Genomic DNA, 13,914 nt, shown 5'->3' with positions numbered 1-13,914 from the left:
CGGCGGGAGCGCCGCCGCGCTCCCAAGCGGCGCACTGTAGCAGTGCACCACCAGGCCGGCCTTAGGCTGGATTTTGAAAATCTCTGTAATTTGCTTTTCTGTTGAGTGACTAACTATTCCAGTTTTTCAAGGACAACAGGGATACCTGGGATGTAGGACTTTGAGTGCTAAAACAGGTAAAGTCCTGGGCAAATTGGGATGAATTGGTCACCCTCCTTCTGTCCTAAGGCTAGAAAACCAAGCCCAAGACTCTCTCTACCAGACGTCACCTGCAGAATCTATCAATTTGAGTGAAAGGATATAAACTTAAAATGATTTTTAAAGATCAATGTTTCAGTATTACATTTTCTTAGAAATTATCCAGGTAGCCAAATTAACATAACTTAATTAATAAATTAATTCAGCCTTTTAAAATGACCTGAGGATCTTGGAAATCATGTTTAAGGTGACACACTATGAAATATAATTACCATTGATATACAATTTATTTGTTAGAATAATGAACCCATTTAGTTGAATACAAATTTCCACCTTTATCATCTTAAACATGTGTAAGGATAATGTTGGCTTATTTGATCAGTAAGCCAAAAATGAGAAGTGTAGAAAATTCAGATGAACTAGTTTTCTCGTAAAAAAACAAACACAGATCTTATTAAAAATAGAAGGTATACTTGTATTATACATAACATACAGCAGAGAAAATGCAGATAGGTTATTATTTGTGTTTTGTAAATAAAAATTATTAAAGCAGCCTAATTTGTTCAAAGATTCATCTTAATTATACGAACCTGGTTCAAAATTTTTCGGAGCTAGCAATTTCTGTAAGAGATATTTTTTAAAAGTCTACAACACTTAAAGAATTAGAATTTCAGTTTCTTTAATTTCTTTTATTTTAAGGAACATTAGATTTATACAGATTTATATAAGCACTTATTTGTCTCTAACAACCAATCAGTATGGAACTCTGTTAAGAGACATAGTACTCTGTTATTAACACCTTCCAGATGTACAAAAGTATTTTATACTCACAATAAGAGTTAAAGGCCTTTCTGAAGTACAGACGTTTGGGCCCACAGAAAACGTCTGGCTTTGTTTCTACAGTTCCAGCCACAGATCAAAAGTAAGCACAGAAACCCCAAAACTCACCAGTGCAGATCACAAAGAGCTATTGTCCTTCCCAGTGAGGAAGCAATTCTTAACCAATTTGTGGTCACAAATTGAAAAACAAACAAACAACAAGGAAAAGATTAGCAAACTGGATTTTCTGTTATCTCTCAACCAACAGGCACTAGGCCTCCATTACATACCCTGCAGGGGTCACCAAATAGGCCATAAAACCAAATCCCCTGGCCGGCCCGGTGGTGCACTGCTACAGTGCTCTGCTTGGGAGTGCGGTAGCGCTCCCGCCGAGGGTTCGGATCCCACATACGGACCGGTTCCCGCTCACTGGCTGAGCGAGGCGCGGGGGCGACACCGAGGGTTGCGATCCCGTTGCTGGTCCCGGTCCGGTGCGGGCGTGACACTGAGGGTTGCGATCCGTTGCCGGACACGAAAAAAGACAAAAAAAAAAAAAAAACAACACCAAATCCCCATCACTGCTGCCACCAATTGAGAATAACATATCAGTCATGTGCAACCACAGATAAAACCACAAAATCAGCGAAAAGGAAAACAACAACTAAAGAAACAGAATCAGCACACTCAAAGTTCTATTTCATTTGCGATTCCCTCTGACAGCCGAGAAAAGAAGTGACTGGGCTCAGAGGGCCCATGAAGTGCCCCGTCCAGCAGGGCAGTTCAGGTGGCCCTGCCAGGTGAGTCCCCTGGGCCATCTCCACACACCTTCCAAAGCTGTTAAAGGATAATTTTCAAAATGGTAAAGTCATGACCTGTAGGAAATTATAAAATGAACTCATACAGAAGATTTCATTTAACTCATTAATTACTGAAGGATGTCATGAATGGGTCAAAGAGCATTTTAAAATCAAAGCAATTTAACAAAGAAATGTTAGAATCAGATTGCTATGTTAGGTTTTAAAAAGCTGGTTGATGTCTAACAGGCCATAAATCTTTGGAGTTACCTGTTCCATCAAATAAAAATGATTTACATCTCTCCTAGACAAAATCTATAATTAACACATGATTTCACTTAGTCTGGGACCCTTAATCAGTCCCATGAGATGAACTAAGTATATTTCTATAGTTTAGAAGATGCTTGGGTGGCCTTCGGCTCTGTATAATGCAGAAAGGATGTGCTGTCCATTTTTTGACTTATTTGCAAGTTTCAGATTTTTTTTGGACACTGATGAACACATTGTAGGAAGATTAGCTGCTGTTCTTTATCAAGGTCCTAGAGGGATGGGACTCATGACAGATAAGTATCGATTTTGGATGGATAAAAGGAAAGGGTTTGGAGCCAGTTCAGGGCTCTGCTGAGAGTGCAGCCCTGGGTGGGGCTGGAGAGTCCTAGGGGTAGGCCTTGGGTTCGGTTATCAGGAGAATTTGGAAATTGGGGAGAGGGGAGGTAGGTGTGGCTGAAGACAGACATCTCTCTTGTTTTGAGGGTAGCCCAGATCCTCCCCCAGTGAGAACAGCAGCCCAACTCACCCCTTCCTTCCAGGTAGCCAAGTTCAGCTTCCTGGGCAGCAAGGAGGAGCCAGAGATGATCTTCGACTGGGTGGATGTGGAGCGGAAGGGACACCTCTCCCTTGAAGAATTCAGCTCTGGATTTAGTATGTCTGTCCTGGGAGGGCCTTGGGGGAATTCCTGCAGCCAGGCGTCCCTCATGGTGTGCCCAGCCGGTGCTAAACTGGGTTGTCAGAAAAGACAACCCTTTTCCCAGCCAGGGGACCTTCACAACACAGCTGAGAGCAGTTCAGGGTGTTCCACTGAGCACCGCCCTTCTCCAGCGAGGCCTCTGGGCTTGCCTTCTGACCCCTGCCTTGTCTTCTCTCCAACAAAAGGCTTCTCTCCAGAGAGCGAGAAGTTAAATACCTTCCATTTTTGAGAACACCCCCTCTCCAGCGAGGCCTCTGGGCTTGCCTTCTGACCCCCGCCTTGTCTTTTCTCCAACAAAAGGCTTCTCTCCAGAGAGCGAGAAGTTAAATACCTTCCATTTTTGAGAACACAGGCCTTGTTTCCACCTGAGGAGGACCATATTCTGGCTTGGATTAAGGGAATTCCAGGCCCCAGGGAACAGCAGAGGGTGATATTTAGGGAGTAGGGGCTTCCCAGGTGCTGAGACACCACTGGGCAGGGCCAGCACAGCACCTGCCTCTCAGGGCGGGCTCAACAGGACTTAGAGAGCCCAAGGTTGACAGGGCACAATTGTCCCACTGATCCTCTCCACAGGGGAGGAACTTCTGGACCAGGGAATGGAAAGGGTGGTGTCCTCAGAAAACCCCTGCAAAACACAGCTCAGCCTCCATGTCCACAAAGCTGTCCAGAGTTCTCAGGTCAGCTGAATCTCCGAAAGTTTGAAGGACAGCAGAGAGGGGGGCCAGGAATCTGCATTTGCAGGTTGGGGCCACCCAGGAGCTGGTTGTTTCAGTTCTGTTGATTGAGGAGGTGAGAGTGGGGAGGAGGACTCAGGGCCCGGAATGTGGGTGGGGTGCAGAGGGAACACGGTTGTTCACGCAGTCCCCCAGGGCCATCTTCACATCTGAATTCCACCATGCCTGCCATGCCAGGGACTTTCTATTGCCTATGGAACAAAATCCAACCCCATTCCTGGAGGCTGCAGAGCCCGCACCATCCAGAACCTGCCAATCACTTGGGCTCACTCAGTGCCACTCACCCACTCTGTCTTGCCAGCCTGGCTCCTACCTCAGGGCCTTTGCATGTGCTGTGCTCTCTGCCTAGAATGCGCTTCTCTGAAAATCCACACTGCTCGCACCTCCTTGTTCACATCTCAGTCACAGTGTTAGCTCCCGGGACACTCCTATCCACTCCATCTAAAGCAGGTCCTCCCCAGTCTCTCAGGGGGAACTACTCTGCTTATTCCTTTGGCTCACCTAGCAAATTCACTTAAACAAACAAAAAGAAAGTATCTTGTTCGATCCTCACTAGAATGTCAGCTCCACCAGGGCAGGGATTTTGACCAATTTTATCACCAGCACATAGTGCTCAATAAATATCCCTTGACTGAGTGCATGAAGAATCTGTTGGCCACCATGGAGCTGCTGTGTGACTTCCAGCAAGTCTTTTAGTGTCTCTAGGCCTCAAATGCTCATCTGTAAAATGGGCACAGTGTCTACCTTGAGTAGACTCCCAAGGTTGATATAAGGAATGTATAAATGTGGCCCTGTATAAATGTGACCGGCATAGGTAAAATTACTTCCCCAGGTGCTGGATGGGGCAGGGTGGGAGCTCAGGGGCTGGTCCCAACTCACTGTGTTCCTCTCTGTCCTTCTCTGGCCCACAGAAAACATTTTTGGCTCCAGTCCAAGCACCCATAGGCTCCGCAGAAGGAGGCCACTGCCCTCTAAGCGGGTATCGGCGACCACCCACTTCCCAGTGCTGGAAGAGGCTGATGCTGAGGAGAAGGCAGCATTCCTTGTCTTCATGGAGCAGCTGGGGACCAGCCACTCACTTCCTGAGTAAGGCCAGTGCAGTGTGCATATGTGGTGGGGGAGGCTCTGCTGTCCAGTGGGGACAAGGGTTCTCTTGGACACGGTGCCAAGGGGCAGAGCTTGGGCAGAGCCGGGTAAAAATCCCAGCTTGGCCACTGTCTACCTGTGTGACCTTGGGCAAGTGGCCTGACCTCTGACCTCTTTCTCTGGCTGCAGAATGAGCATAAAAGCGGTGGTGGGGTTAAAACCATGTGCAGAGGATGTCTGGTCAATGAGGAATCTTTCCTACCCCCACACTCTCCCTCCCTTGTCCTGTCCTGTGGAATCACTCTCCAGAAGGATTAGTGAGTTGGGGTATCAGCCTCCCAAGGGTACTCACAGTCTTCAAAACATGAGGCTCCCTGAGGTTGCCTTTCTTAATTCAAAAAGAGGGCCCCCCAGTGGGGCAATGCCCCGGGTTGCACGGGTTTGGAGACAGGAGGGCATTTCTTCCAATTTGTCTCAGGCTCTGGGCTTATGGGGTTCACTCATGCTCAGAGAAAAGGAACCCTGCCTGAAAATGCCCCCTCCACATCCCCAGCCCCGGGCTCTGTTAGAGCTGTCTAGGGAATCACCCTCACACATTCACCCTGGCTCGCTTACCCCACCTACGGGGCTCTAGGTCCCGTGAGGACAATTCCTCACATTTGGCTCTTGGAGGGTGGGACAGGCAAGGCAGGATTTAGGATGTCAGCTGGTGGGGCAAGTGGGATGGGGAGCCACTTACCCACTTGGCAGCTTGGCCTGGGCTCTGTCCTCTGGCATCTGTCTTTATGACTTAATTAAATCCCTGTGAAAGCAGCATTTATCAAGTGCCAACTATGTGCCAGGCCCTGAGCTGGTGCTTTCATCAGGTGTGTCTGTCATTCCCCAAGACCTTGCAGGGCAGGTATTGGCCACCCCCCCCCTTTCCAAATGAGCCCAGAAATGGCATGGGACTTGCTGAAAGTCACACAGCTATAGGTTAGGAAAAGAGAGAAGGCAGATGGAAGTCCTGGGCCATCAGGCTTCCAAGTCCCCCACCCCACTATTAATCACTGAATCATAAAGAGACAAAATGCTGTAGGGTTCAAGAAAGGAGACGGCACATCTGGGAAAGGATCCTGGATGAGGTAGCAATTCGTTGTGTCTTGTAGGGCGTCAATAGATTTTTGTGGTCCAGATGCCCAAGTCTCTCAGAGCATTGCAATTAAAACTGAGGAGTAGAGTACCCCTGCTTGTTAGCCCCACCTTATATCTAATCTCAGACTATCCTCCCCTCCCCAGGCAGACGGAGGTCTGGCAGCTGTGGGGGAAGCTGCGGCAGGAGGAGCCCCAGCTGGCAGGCAACCTGGAGGCCTTTCTGGCCAAGATGACCAGCCGCCTGCAGGAGGCACGGGCCGACAAGGAGGCTCTGGAGCTGACCCTGAGGAAGTGAGTGGGGGGTGGGGGGTGCCTTGCCCCGGTGTCTGGCCCACAGGAGGTGCTCTTCACACTTCAGCTGAGTCTGAATTGGATTCCCCTGGCTCCTCCTGTCTTCAGCAGGGCCTGGTAGCTGCATGGGGCAGAGCTGATCTGGAGGAAGAGGTGGCTCAGGGGACCTGTTGGGGAGGACACAGTTGGTCCTTTGGCAGGCGTGGGAATGGCAAGTGTGTCTTGGTGCAGACCACTGTGGCAACCAACTCCAGGGGCACCACTCACATAGATGGCAATGCATGTGGTGACCCTGGAGTTGGCAAGAGTGCAGCCCTGCCAGGGGTTCTGAGTTATGGAGGCCAGGGGATGGTGACAGAGGGAGGTGGGGACAGAGTAAGGGCTATGGGGGCCATGTGATAGGGCCAGGGGAACCAATAACTTGGTGATGGTTACAGGAGCTGGTGTGGTGAGATCAGGGTGACCAATGTCAAAGTCATATGGGTCAGGGGGCTGTTATTGGGATGACTATTCTCAGGGTGACAAGGGTCAGTGATTGCTGGCATGGCGAGGTAAGCAGTAGGATGGACTCCAAACCCAGGCCCCACTCACCCCTGCCAGCAGCAGGGCCCTGGGCGGCTGATGGGCTGCCTGGCTTCTGCCTCCCACCCCTTCCAGGCGCGACTCTGACCACCATCGTGAGGTCCAGCAGCTCTACGAGGAGATGGAGCAGCAGATCCGCCAGGAGAAGCAGCGGCTGCAGGCCAAGGTGGGCTCCCTACTGGCAGCCTGCTGCTTCCCCCATTACCCTAGACTCCTCTGCTGGCTAAATAGTGGAGCCAGTGACTGGCCAATATGGGGCAGCAGGAGGCTGCTGGGAGTGGGTCCTCTCCCTGACCTGAGCAGCTCGTGTTCCCCAGAGAGATGGGGTGGGGAGTGTCAAACCTGGGTCCCCTTCCCATCTCTGCTAGGTCTCACTGTCTGCCAGAGCTGGTTCTTCCACCCTCTGGGCCTTAGTCTCCTTGTTGCCACCATCTATGCCTGAGCGAGGGGGGCTGTCCTGAGACCCCATCTTGTTGGGACATCCTGGCCCATGCATCCCAGGCCCAGGGGGAGGTGGAGTGTGGGGAGGGCTGGCCTAGTCTGGCTGGCTCCTGGAGTCTGCAGGGCCAGGGCTGAGCCTGTCAACTCCACAGAGCGACTCTCAGGGCCTGGCCCTCAGCTCCCAGATGCAGGAGGTCCTGGAGGCCAAGGAGTGCAAGGTGCAGCAGCTGGCTGAGGGCCAGAGGGAGGTGAGTGACAGGGCTTCCTGGGAGCCCACTTTCTGAAGGGTCGCAGACTCTGACACCTGTCTCCTTGGGCCTGCTGTCAGTGCTCTCTGATCCTGACTGGCTAAGTCAGCCTGAAGCTACCACCCAGCCCTGGGGATTCACTGAGCTGGTTGGGCTCCCATATGAGAGCAGCCCCCTGGGAAAGAGGCATCCTAGGCCCTTTTCTGAGATGAGGTCAGGTAACGTAGACTCTGACCACCATCGTGAGGTCCAGCAGCTCTACGAGGAGATGGAGCAGCAGATCCGCCAGGAGAAGCAGCGGCTGCAGGCCAAGGTGGGCTCCCTACTGGCAGCCTGCTGCTTCCCCCATTACCCTAGACTCCTCTGCTGGCTAAATAGTGGAGCCAGTGACTGGCCAATATGGGGCAGCAGGAGGCTGCTGGGAGTGGGTCCTCTCCCTGACCTGAGCAGCTCGTGTTCCCCAGAGAGATGGAGTGGGGAGTGTCAAACCTGGGTCCCCTTCCCATCTCTGCTAGGTCTCACTGTCTGCCAGAGCTGGTCCTTCTACCCTCTGGGCCTTAGTCTCCTTGTTGCCACCATCTATGCCTGAGCAAGGGGGGCTGTCCTGAGACCCCATCTTGCTGGGACATCCTGGCCCATGCATCCCAGGCCCAGGGGGAGGTGGAGTGTGGGGAGGGCTGGCCTAGTCTGGCTGGCTCCTGGAGTCTGCAGGGCCAGGGCTGAGCCTGTCAACTCCACAGAGCGACTCTCAGGGCCTGGCCCTCAGCTCCCAGATGCAGGAGGTCCTGGAGGCCAAGGAGTGCAAGGTGCAGCAGCTGGCTGAGGGCCAGAGGGAGGTGAGTGACAGGGCTTCCTGGGAGCCCACTTTCTGAAGGGTCGCAGACTCTGACACCTGTCTCCTTGGGCCTGCTGTCAGTGCTCTCTGATCCTGACTGGCTAAGTCAGCCTGAAGCTACCACCCAGCCCTGGGGATTCACTGAGCTGGTTGGGCTCCCATATGAGAGCAGCCCCCTGGGAAAGAGGCATCCTAGGCCCTTTTCTGAGATGAGGTCAGGTAGCGTAGTAGGAGAACTGGGCTGTGAGGCAGAGATCCAGGTGCGAATCCCTGCTGTTCAGATTAAGAGCTGTGCAAACCTGAGGAAATAGCTTGGCTTGTCCTGGCCTCAGTTTCTCCATCTGCAGAATGGGGATAGCTGCATCCATTGCAGCTCCCACACTACTTGTGGCAAATGAGGTAATAAATGAGAAAGCTCTTTGAAACAGGAAAGCACCAGACAAGTACGAGGTCTCAGCACTTGAGAGGTTGGTGAATGGGCTGTTGACATTCACCTCTCATCTCCATTGTCAGCTGAGTGAACTTGGGCAGGTTTTTAACACCTTCAAGCTTTGGTTTCCTCATCAGAGAAATGGAGATCAGGACTTCTGTTTTAAAAGGCTGCTGTGACCATTAGGTGTACTGTATGCATGGGCCTAAGATGGTTTCTGGCATGTAGTAGGTGCTTTATACCTCACAGTTGTCCCTGTCTCTGAATCTGACCTAGCTTCCCGCTTAGGGTCAGGTTACCTGCTGCCCAGACACCCTAGGTCTCGTAGCCTATCGTCTCTTCCGGATGGCATTGTAGCTAAGTCTTTGAGTCTGAGCCCCTGCCCTACTGTCTCCTCCTTCCTCAACTTGTTGTCAGGACAACCAGTATCCCTTCAGCCCTGGACAAGGTCCCCATGGCCTTTCCCACCATTGCCTTGGCTGGCCCTGGTACCAGGTCTCCCCATCTCCACATGAGCTGGTTTCCCAGGTACTTTTGCACTGGCTGTTGCTTGGAAATTGAGGCAGACCCCTTCTGCCAAGAGAGGAGATTGGGCTCCCCACACAGGGCCATTTTGTTCTGTTCCCTGTTGATGTGAAGCTCCTATCTCCCCCAGAACATTCATTCTTTCTCCCCACAACTGCTTTCGAGCACCTACTATGTGGCAGGGAGTCAAGGAAGGCCTCCCTAAGATGAAGAGGCAAGGGCCAGCCACGTGACATCTGGGGAAGAGCATTCAGGCAGAGGCAACAGCAAACACAGGGGCCCTGAGGTGGGGATGTGCTGAGAATGTTCGAGGAACATTGAGCAGACCTGCGGACTGGAACACACTGAGGGGGGGGCCGCAGTAGCGAAGGAGGTGAGGGTGTGGCGGGAGGGACTGCGGGCCCTGGAGGCCATTGTGAGAGCTCTGCACATGGTCAAGCAGTGCTCCATCTGAGTATGTGATTTGCTGTCGCATCAGGAGCCTCCTGCAGACCAGATGGAGCCCAGGGAGGAGCAGCCATTGCAGGGCTTTGTGCAGAGGAGGGTGCCATCTGATTTAGGTTTCAGGCCCTTGTGGTGCTGACAGTTTATGTTTCTCACATGGTTTCCTCTCTCCTCCTTGCCCCAACATTTCAAATGTCTTTTCTGGGTGGGAGGTAATAGAGCTAGTTAGGCCACTGAGGGGTAACCGCACCCTACTAATCCTATGTTTTAAGCTGGGTCTCTAGGAGCCTGGGGGGTATCTAGGGCAACTGGGCTTCTCTCCTCCTTGCCCTCCACACCCGGCAGCTGGAGGCTCAGCTCCACCATCTCAGCAGCACATATCAGGAGGCCAACTTGGAGAACCAGCAGCTTCAGGAGGCCAAGCGTGACCTGTCTGGGCGGCTGGAGGAGGTGCAGGGACAACTGCAGGTGACCCGGGGGCACCTGGACACCGTCAGGGGCCGAGTGTCCTGGCAGATGGAGGAGGAACCGAGGCAAGTGGCTGCCATCCCTGGACTGGGGTGGACACCAGGGGCTTCCTGGAAGAGGGCAGGGGAGCTCTGAGTTCTCCAAGGCTCTGGTTAGCACATAGTGCACACACAGGCTCCCTCCTTAAACCTCACAACAACTCTGCCAAGCTGGGATTATCATACCCATTTCTCAGATGAAGAAACAGGCACAGAAAAGGGAAAGACTTGTGCCCAAGACCACATGGCTGGAATTAAAACACACATATACATACATACATATGCACAGGGCCTAGTGCGGTCCTGGATCCCTGGCAGACACTCACTCTACTTATAGCTCAGAGTAGTAGGATGGGCTAGAATGGTTATGGAAGGCTTCCTGGAGGAGGTGAGGCTTCATGTGGGACTTGAGGATGAGCAGGATTTGGTGGGAGGGAGGAGAGGGGAGTGCATGCTGGGTGAGAAGGACCGCCTGAGCGAAGACTGGGAGGAGGGCCAGTGCAGTGTGGGCCGGGCAGTGGATGGTGAGGGCTGCACCTGCCCCTCCCTTGACCTTTGCTTCTTTGCTTTCTTACCAGTGTCCCCAGAGCAGGAGAGAAGGCCCCAGAGCCTCAGGCTGTCTCCTCTGAGGAGGCCCCCCTGCCTGGGCTGTTTGGGGACAACGATGACTGGGATCAACTCCTGAGCAGCTTCAGCAGCCCTCCACACAGAGCCCTGCAGCTCTCCTGGAGTCCACCCCCAACCCCGAGAGCTGCTTCAGGCCCGCAGACGCCCCGTGTGGTCAGGCAGATCTCTATCTCAGAGCCACATGCTTTGCTGTTTGGTCAGGAGCCATCTTCAGATCCGGATGGAGCTGCAAGGAGCTCTCCTCGGGTGCCTTCTGGGAACAAGGACAGGCAAGGAGTGGACCCAGATGGGCAGGACATCAGTCCAGAGCAGCCTGTTGAGCCTCAAGGCCTAGACCCTGATGATAAGTTAGGGCTCAGATATGAGGCCCACTTCCTCTGGGGCCCCCCAGGAACTCCAGCTGGGGTGTCAGGAAGCCTGGTGGCAGAAGCACTCAAAGTGCTTGTTCCTTTGGAGGATGGGTCCCCGCTCCATGTGAACTCTTCTCCTCCCCACGCCCCAGCTGGGCTCAGCAGACAGTTCCAGGCCTCAGACACAGATGACAAGGGGCCCGGGCCTGGGCCTGCCCCAGCCAAGCCACCCAGGCAGACAGAGGCCCTCCATCAGGACCCACATGATGCTGGCTCTGAGCCAGAACCAGGGTCCCGGGGAGCCAGAGCCCTCACATCAGGGCCAGCCGAGCCCTCCCAGGGCCTGGAGCCTGTGAGTCAGGCTCCCACAGAGGAGCTGGAGCAGGGCAAGCCAGACTCAGCTGTGCAGGAGGGCCATGCTGGGGGGCTGAGACAAGCTCCCGGCCAGGTCCTTGGGCCAGATGGGCTGCCTGCCCTCCCCCACCAGAGTCTAGAAGAGGAACCCAGGGCTGCAGAGGGAAAACAAGTGGGCCAAGGTGGGCAGGACCTTGGTTCAGAGCAGTCAGTTGAGGTGCATGGCCTGGAAATTGGGCATTCAGAACTCCCCCAGCAAGATACTCCGCTTGTTCCTCTTCCGTCTGACACACTGCAGGCTCAGGCAGAAGCAGAAGACCCTGCTCCTGGAAAACTGTCACCACCAAGGGGCTCTCCTCCCGGCATCGCTCAGCCTGGGGTTGGAGCAGGGCCCCTGGAACTCAAACAATCTCTCTCCACCATGACTGAGATGGAAGCTCAACCAAGGCCCCCACCCATGACTGCTCATGCAGAAGGAGAGCCAGGCCCCCCTCAATCCAGGGAGCCAAGGGCACAGAGCAGGCCTCAAGACCCAGGAATGGACTCCGGGGAGGCTAGACCAACCCCATCCCCAGGAGACTCCATGGCTGACAAGCCTCTGGGTGACCCTGATTACCTCTTCCATGTCATCTTCCTGGGAGACTCCAACGTGGGCAAAACATCCTTCCTGCACCTGCTGCACCAGGACTCTTTCGCCACTGGGCTGGCAGCTACCGTGGGTAAGGGCCCAGCAGGACAGGGTAGCTGGGAGGCAAGGGAGACCCAGGGGCCAGAGCCAACAAGCTGGAGCAGGCCCAGAGCGAACCATCCCTGAGGAAGCTGCAGGTTCTGCCCTGGCCATTGGCCCTGCATTAGGCATTATTTTATATGGGAATAATCTTACCATTTCACTAATCGTCTCTAATTACAGGTAATTTGCTTTTTCTGCATTGATTTGATTAGCTTATAATGTGCCATATCAACAAAGCACCCTGCAATTAAGGTGCCAGTGCTAGCTGGTGAAAACAAGCGAGTCTGCACCCACGTGGCCCGTGGGCAGGCCACTGCACTGTCCACGCAGGCTGGATGTGCTCCTGACTAGTCCCAGGCAGTCAGCCATGCTCTGGCGGGAAGTCACCCTGGGCAAGTTGAATGTGTTACAAAGAATGTATTTGTAGAGTGTGGTGAGTTAGGAACCCAGGTGCCTGAGTTTAAATCCCAGCTCTGCCACTTATTAGGAGTATAAATCTGGGCAAATTTTTTAACCCCTTGGAGCCTCCAAATCCTCATCTGCATAACAGGGACAACCGTAGTGCCGACTTCATAGAGTGCTTGTAAGGATTAGTTGAGTTAATACATGTCAAGCTCTTAGAGTAATACTGGCATGTAGTGAGTGCTCAATAAATATTAGTTATTGTTGTTATTATTATAGGTAAATATTTGATAGTGTCTAACTCAGTGGCTCCTGCAAGAAATGGCCCAAAGCAGAAAGCCTCCTCTCCCTAAAAGTAGCAGGATATATTGCCTAAACATTGTTTAGAGCTACAGAAAAGCAAGCTCGAGAGAACGAAGGGGAGACCCATTTAGGGACTAAGATGGAGGGATACATATCTTTGTGTCAGGCCAGGGCACAGGCTGACCGGGCACCAGTGCCAGGCCAGTGGATGAATGATGGCCCTTGCACAAGAGAGGCTGAGAAGGGGAGACCCATTTAGGGACTAAGATGGAGGGATACATATCTTTGTGTCAGGCCAGGGCACATGCTGACCGGGCACCAGTGCCAGGCCAGTGGATGAATGATGGCCCTTGCACAAGAGAGGCTGAAGACAGGTTCTCAAACTTTTCTCTGCCCGAAAATCTTTACCTGGGGAGCTAGTTAGGAATGCAGTGCCCTCCAGAAGGGGGAACCCACAGCAGACCTGGCCTGGTGTTGAGCAGGGTCACAGGGCCTACAAGGCCACCATGAATCACCTAAGCTGCTGTTTACTGACCCCCTACAATGCACCAGGCATCTTCCATTAGTGTCTGTTCCTTACAGTAACTTTCCTTGTAACTGAGCCTCCCCTGTTATTACACAGTAAGAAGGTACCACAAAACTCAGTTGAGAAAAACAGGTTGCATAACTGTGAAAAGATGGTCAAGTCCACATGCACTTCTAGCCGGCTGGGAGGACCTGAGATCCAGTGCATGACCCAAATCCGTCCCTATCTCAGCTGCACTTTATTGCACCCTGGTCGCTGTCATCTATTCCAGCTTAAATATCACAGGGGACGGTTCTGGCTCCCCCAGTCCATACTTGCCCATCCAGTGCCACCCTCCCTCCATTCCAGTGCCCCTCTGTCTGAAAATACAGCCTGCCTGCCTTTGAGGACAGGGCCAGGAGGAGAACCAGAGCCGATGAAGTTATAACTGAATGTGCATTTTCCATGTCCAACCCCATTTTACAGACGAGGAAAGGAGAGACTTGCAGACCTAGCTAAGAATTCATACCCAGGGCCACCTGCCCACAAAGCCCATGGCCCCCCACCAAAAGTTTTATCCTCTTTTGGGTTCAGCGTTGTCATCTCCCT

At 52.9% G+C, this 13,914-nt stretch overlaps 1 protein-coding gene across 1 annotated transcript in view; it reads left to right on the top strand.

The window, feature by feature from the left end:
* Positions 1 to 12,084, top strand: part of RAB44 (RAB44, member RAS oncogene family) — a gene marked incomplete at its 3' end in the record, with an annotated part of 15,750 nt that extends 3,666 nt beyond the window's left edge. Inside the window, exons 2-8 of the mRNA XM_008592042.1 lie at positions 2,621 to 2,732; positions 4,424 to 4,598; positions 5,877 to 6,023; positions 6,681 to 6,771; positions 7,199 to 7,294; positions 9,874 to 10,061; positions 10,613 to 12,084. Coding sequence (XP_008590264.1) covers positions 2,621 to 2,732; positions 4,424 to 4,598; positions 5,877 to 6,023; positions 6,681 to 6,771; positions 7,199 to 7,294; positions 9,874 to 10,061; positions 10,613 to 12,084 — 2,281 coding nt within the window. The remainder of the gene's footprint in view (positions 1 to 2,620; positions 2,733 to 4,423; positions 4,599 to 5,876; positions 6,024 to 6,680; positions 6,772 to 7,198; positions 7,295 to 9,873; positions 10,062 to 10,612) is intronic.
* Between the last annotated feature and the right edge of the window lie 1,830 nt (positions 12,085 to 13,914).

Source organism: Galeopterus variegatus, unplaced genomic scaffold, assembly GCF_000696425.1.
Source record: "Galeopterus variegatus unplaced genomic scaffold, G_variegatus-3.0.2 Scaffold151, whole genome shotgun sequence".
NCBI classification, from domain to species: domain Eukaryota; kingdom Metazoa; phylum Chordata; class Mammalia; order Dermoptera; family Cynocephalidae; genus Galeopterus; species Galeopterus variegatus.
The sequence above is the reverse complement of the archived record's forward strand: the minus strand, read 5'-3'. Positions and strand labels throughout refer to the sequence as shown.